At 33.4% G+C, this 6,300-nt stretch overlaps 1 protein-coding gene and 1 pseudogene across 1 annotated transcript; both read left to right on the top strand.

Moving 5' to 3' along the window:
* Positions 1-480: 480 nt before the first annotated feature.
* LOC134242324 (uncharacterized) lies at positions 481-3,054 on the top strand (annotated as a pseudogene).
* LOC134242323 (protein PML-like) lies at positions 2,933-4,208 on the top strand. The gene is made up of 3 exons (XM_062724399.1): positions 2,933-3,089; positions 3,174-3,305; positions 3,436-4,208. The coding sequence occupies exons 1-3, from the start codon at positions 2,933-2,935 to the stop codon at positions 4,206-4,208; spliced, it is 1,062 nt and encodes a 353-aa protein (XP_062580383.1).
* Positions 4,209-6,300: the final 2,092 nt, after the last annotated feature.

Here is a 6,300-nt window from a genome sequence, read left to right on the forward strand (position 1 = left end):
ACATACAACTAAATAAAGGCATAAACATGTGTATGATTCCAAGGAATTCAGTACAAAGGGCATGTACATGTAGTTTTCTAAAACAAGATTGAAGAGATGTCCAGTCGCATTTCAATGTCAACTGCAAAACTGTGCCTGTTGCATACTTATTAGCCCATCTGAGCTAAAGGAACCAGTATGACACGTTTCACAAACATAATTGCAACAAAGATGATATATCCGATATCAAAAGTCATAATATTGGAAGTTTAACTGTTGTGGATACGATTTCAAGAATGCTGTTAGAGAGAGTACCCTTTAGACCTCATGCTCACACCAAATTAAAGAATTCCAGTAAGGGTTTTTGAGACAAATCGAAAAAGAGAATGTTAGCAAAGTTGACAATCTAGACAGAAACATTTATAATCTTTTGCTTATTGCTAGGAAGGAAGACCCACTCGTTGCTTTGCAACGAGCTTTGCTCTAGTTGTTTTAAATAATTGTGTTTGTAATATTTTAGGAATGATCAATGGTGGCTTCGGAGAGTCTCATTTAAATGCCTTTTTAGCAGCACTAAACATTCCAGGAATTTCGAAGGGAGGTCTAAAGGAAAGGGAAAGGGAAGTTGGCAGTACACTGAGTAAAATGGCAGAAGAAAGTTGTCGTACCAGTCTATTAGAGGAAGTTGAAAAGTATGTTTATTGGTATTTGTCAAAATAATTTGAGTTATTGAAAAAAAATAGAAATTTCATGCATGATAATTATTGGATTTTTCTTCAGGAGTGATGGTAATCTCACTGTCAGCTTCGATGGTGCCTGGCAAAAACGGGGTACTGGGCATGCCTACAATAGCCTTACAGGTATTTTTTTATGTTTAAAAAAAGTCATCAATTATCCTAATTAGTAATTTGAATTGGATGCTTTGACTTTTCACTGATTACTAAAATAATACAAAGTATTTACTGCTATTGAACAATTTTCTTTTATGTTTGAAGGACATGCAAGTTTGATTGGGGAAAAAACCAAGAAATATGTTGGTTATGCCGTAAAATCTAAAAAAATGCAGAATATGTGACTTGGCAAAACGGAAGGATGTTCCTGTGAGGAAGCACAAATGCAGTCGAAACTGGTCAGGGTCAGCCAAATCTATGGAACCTGCTATGGCTTGCGAGATGGTGCAGAGCATAAAAGATCAAGGTGAAAAGGTATGAATTGTATAGATATGTTCGATTTTATATATATATCTGTGTACATTCCATATATTCAAAATCCATGAAGAGCTAAGAGGTGAAAGTGCTATGAATTAAAATGCCACCTTCCATGAAATCTTTATTACATATTTATATATACTGTATACAGGGAAATTTTTGCCCCCGTTTTATTTTTGCCCCTTTCGCCCTTCTCTCATTTGGGCGAATTTAAAACGGGGAGAATTCAAAGAAGGCAGTTTTTTATTTTGCTTATAATTATAAAATGTTGTTAGGTTACCACGTTAGTAATGGACAACGATTCTACAACAATAGCCAGATTGAGAGCAACTGTTGATCCAGATATAAAGAAAAAGGTGGACAGCAATCACATGAAAAAAGGGTTTACTGGAAGTCTTGTGGAAATCAGCAATACCCATAAAGTATTGAAAAATGTTAAAGTTAGAACTCACATTGAGAGATGCTTTACATATTGTGTTCATCAGGCATCTGAAGATCCAGAAAAGTTAGCCAATGATCTGGGGAAAATTGTTCCTCATTTATATGGTAAGAATACTACTTGCAAAAAGAATGAACACATATTTAATGTTTGACACTTGCAAGAATATTAATTTTGTTTTCTAATTATTTTTAGAAATATTTAGAAATTGGTCTGAATTCATGATAATGTATGAATGTTGTATTTGTATTAGTGTATTTAATCTAAATAGGGGACCATTCCATGTGTGGCACATGGTGCAGGAGTGAACAAACTGGTTACAAACCAAAAAAATTGCCATATGGGAAACCTCTAACAAGTGAGCCTCTGAGATCAGCTCTAGAAAAACTGTTTGAGAAGTATGCAGACCGGGCAACTGAGTTGGTGTCGATGGGATCCACTCAAGTGAATGAAAATTTTAACCACATGGTCTCTAGCAAAGCGCCTAAAAGAATGTAAGAATTTTTAATTTTCAAATTTATGAAATGATAAAAACCATGCACATAGATAAAACATATATCTTTTATTAATTAGACTATGTCACCTAAACTGTTCATAGGTTTTATGGAGGTTCAGATAGTCTGCATAGTAGAGTATCTGCAACTGTCTGTCAGAAAAATGAGGGGTATAATTATATAACTGAGGTATACAAATGAAAAAAAAATGTTCTTTGATGTTCTTTTGATGTTCACACATGGCAGTTTAGGCAATGTCTATAAAGTAAAGTATTTGAAAGGAAACATCAAAAATACCCATACATAGCCTAAATTTGTTTGTGTAGTTTTTGTTCTTGTCTTGTTTACATTTTTATTTTTTTTATTTACTTGACCCAGTTTCATTTTTAATGCATGATTGATTTTCAAGGGTTTTGAAAGTTTTTAGAGAATTTTTAGTGAATTTATTGTAACAGTAAAACTCGTATAGTACGAACACAGATATTGCGAATTAACGGATATGGCGAAGTCATCTTGGATCCCCATCTATATAAATTTAATGAACTTCTTATATGGATATAGAGAATTACATATATATGAAGTAATTTTATAGGTCCCGGTGACTTCGTTATAACCGAGTTTTGCTGTAATACATTTTAATGCAGACACATTTGATATTTTACTCCATAAAATATATAATCTCTTTACTTGAAAAAAAAAATTATTACATGTTTTACATATCGATAAGGATCTGTTGATTCTTCTTTTTCTTTTCCAGAAAAAGTTTTCAATTTCATATTTTTTATTTTTCTCAGGTGAATAAAAGGCTGACAATGTCTCCTGGAAGATACACCCTCAAGCATTCCAGGATCCTACAAAGCAGACTGAAGCTGAAGCGATTACAACAAGCAAAGCGGAGCACAAAGCGGAGGCGTTTAGAGCTGAAGTCAGAGCGGTCTTCAAAAGATGCATCACAATCTGTTCTTGAAGGTAAGTCAGATAAATACAATTTATCTGAAACTTAATTTAGGTTTCTTTTTTACCTATCATTTTTACCAAACATTTCTATTGCAGCGGATACATACAGCAGCAAAATTGGTTTGAGCGAAGAAGTTGATTTAGAAGACATTTCTCTGAATAAATTAGATCAACTACCGAGTACTAACAAATCCTACATGGTATTTGACCTAGAGACTACTGGTTTAGGTTTGTGAACTATTTTTTTCTTTGTAGAAATATCTAAGGAATATATTATATAAGGTTAAGAGAATTGTGTTGCACTTGACTTAGAAGTATACACTATGGGAGTTTCAATATTTATTTTTATTTATTTCAGCCAGGACATCGGACATCGTTCAGATTGCAGCTGTATGTGGAGAGAGAGAGTTCAACATGTACTTGACACCGCAGTCCCCAATTAGTCTTGATGCATCTGCAGCAACTGGGCTTACTTTTGTTGGTGGTGTTCTGAAGCATAATGGCAAGAAGTTGGACCATAAAGAGCCCTTTGAAGGACTTCAGCAGTTTGTAGAATTTTTGAAGACTGTTGATTGTAAACCTATTTTGGTTGGGCACAATATACAATGTTTTGACCTACCAGTGTTAATGAATCAGCTAGTCAAATGTAAATTACTTGACAGTTTTGCTAGCACTGTCACTGGTTTTATAGATACCTTACAAGTTTCTAGGAAATCTTTCAGCAAAGATGATGTTAAAGATTTTAATCAAGTCACTCTTGTAAATACTTTCATTGGAAAAGATTATGAAGCTCATAATGCTATTGCTGATGTGAAGGCATTGAGGGAACTTTTTGAAATGAAGTTGTTGGCTCTGTGTTCAGCTAATGATGTGTTCACTTTGAAATATTATACCACAAAGAAGTCTTTAGAGCCCCTTGTTAAGGCAAAGATTGTATCTTCCATGATTTCAAAGAAGTTGATTGCAAATTCTCTTAGTTTGTCTAAGTTGGTGCTAATCCACAAGAGGGATCCACATAATGGGTTACGAAATGTTTTTAGTGAACCATTATCAGGTTCAAAGCAGCCTAGAATATCCAAGTCATCTAATGTAATCAACAAATTGGTTGAATATTTGAATAGCTGTGAATGATTACTGTTTGTATGTATTTTAATTTAGACAATACAGTGTGTAAAATAAAGGTCTAAAAACTTGTATGGGAGATTTCAGTCAACACTCAACCAAACGTTAGACTGTATTTGTTTTTTATGCTGACTGTTAATATTCTGTGGTATACTAATTTTTTGTGTGTACTGTTGAACACATAATTGGATGTATTTTGACTCAATGTAGTGGAAAGAGTAATGCTTCAAAATTGATGACTGATTAGACTGTGGATTTTCATTTCATTTACTTGAAAAACAGATACATGTATAATACATGTATGTGAAATATATCTGTAATTAATGGCACACAGAAAGTATTGTAGGTTGTAAATTATATTATATTCTAAAAAATGTTGTTATTCTTTTGCAGTGATGCATCTATGAAATGAAATAAAAGTCACCAATAGCTCTGGATTTTTTTATCTTCCCTCATTTGAAATTCCTTATCAAAAATCTCAATTTGGACAAAAAACGTGTAAATAAATGGTGGTGCTGAGAAAAAATATATGCTGGCAATGTGCTGTTTTTTTTAATTTGATTTAACAAATAGTCATAGATGAACATAATTTGAGAATTTGACTGAAAAATCACAAGTCATTTTTTTTACAATATTTTTTTTAATGTTGTACTTCCAAGTTTTTGGGCTGGTCGAGGGTTGTATTTTGTTCAATTTAGTCCCCAAAAACCGAGGAAAATATAATAAGAATAAAATTTCACTGTAATTTGTTTAATTGGATATATTTCTTTGATTTTAATAGGAAAAATCATTCATTTGCATCAAAATTAGTGTTTTTATGTACAAATTATGTGAAACCTTTATTGGAATCTCATATCGTCAATTGACAAATGGGGGTACCTATGTTTGAGAAACTCTCTCTCAGTAATAATATTGACAACCCCTTCTTTTTTCCAATTCATCATACTTTAGTATGAACAATCTAAACATTTGAGAACAATTTTTTGAAAAATCACAAGTAGGTCCAGTACTAGGGACCTACCTTAAAATATTGGCTCCACCTCGGAATAAACTTTTGAGAGAATTCCTCAAGACCAGAGAACAAAGTTAAATAAATCAAAGTTGCTAACAAGTGTAAAAAGACAACCACTGAAAGAGTTTGGAAAGGCCATTTTTGAAATTCAACTTGATCATCAGACCTTCCAGGAGGAGATAATTGTGGCAGAAATAAAGGACCAAGCACTTTTAGGATTAGACATACATTGTACTTTTAAAACCAGAAAATGGACCAGTCAATATTAACTTGCTTGAAAATACTCTCAATTTTAGGGGGACAGAAAACGAGTTTAGGCAAACACTCGACAGAACCGGGGAGAAACAAAATTCAAGATGAGCCTGGTCAAGAGAAGGTAGAACCGAGAAGGAACCGAAATCAAGATGAGCCCCAGAGAACAAAGGACGAACCAAACTAGAGATGAGACCAGGCCGGACGAGAGAAGAGACGTCATGAACGAGGATAATGTTCGAAGTGTTCAACCACATGTTCCATCAGCAAAATTCTATGAGAAATATCCACCATAAATAACAGGTACAAACATATATTTTGAGAAGCCTTGGGGATAATCGAAATCAACGAGAACTGAGAATACCAGGCAAAAACTTACGAGATGACGCACCTTCAAAGAGACTGAGAACACCAGACAGAAATTCAAGATATGAGGAACCAAGAAGATTTATGAGATCGCCCATCAGGAATTACATAAGACTAGCCCCTTCCCAAAAATATGGACCCATTAAGAGATTTAAAAAGTGAATGCAATGAGTTTAAACGATAGGTTTTTATTTATCATAGAATGTAAATTGTATGTTTAACCTTATTGTCAAGGACAGATTTGGAATACTTTCATTGCAAATGATGCAAATAATAAATTCCTTGAATATAAAGAAATTGTAAACCTTCTGTGATGCTCAAAAGTCTGTCCTTCCGAAACCATCCTTATTAGTATTTTTCACTTCAGATTCCATTTTTGTGGAAATTTGAATAAAATATTAAAACTTACGCGGTGAAAGTTATTCATTTCACCCATTTAAACATGATCCAAGTTGTTATTTTCAAATTCTT

Source organism: Saccostrea cucullata, unplaced genomic scaffold (genome assembly GCF_032062105.1).
Source record: "Saccostrea cucullata isolate Sc308-1 unplaced genomic scaffold, CSIRO_AGI_Scuc_v1 ctg21801, whole genome shotgun sequence".
In the NCBI taxonomy this organism is placed as follows: Eukaryota; Metazoa; Mollusca; class Bivalvia; order Ostreida; family Ostreidae; genus Saccostrea; species Saccostrea cuccullata.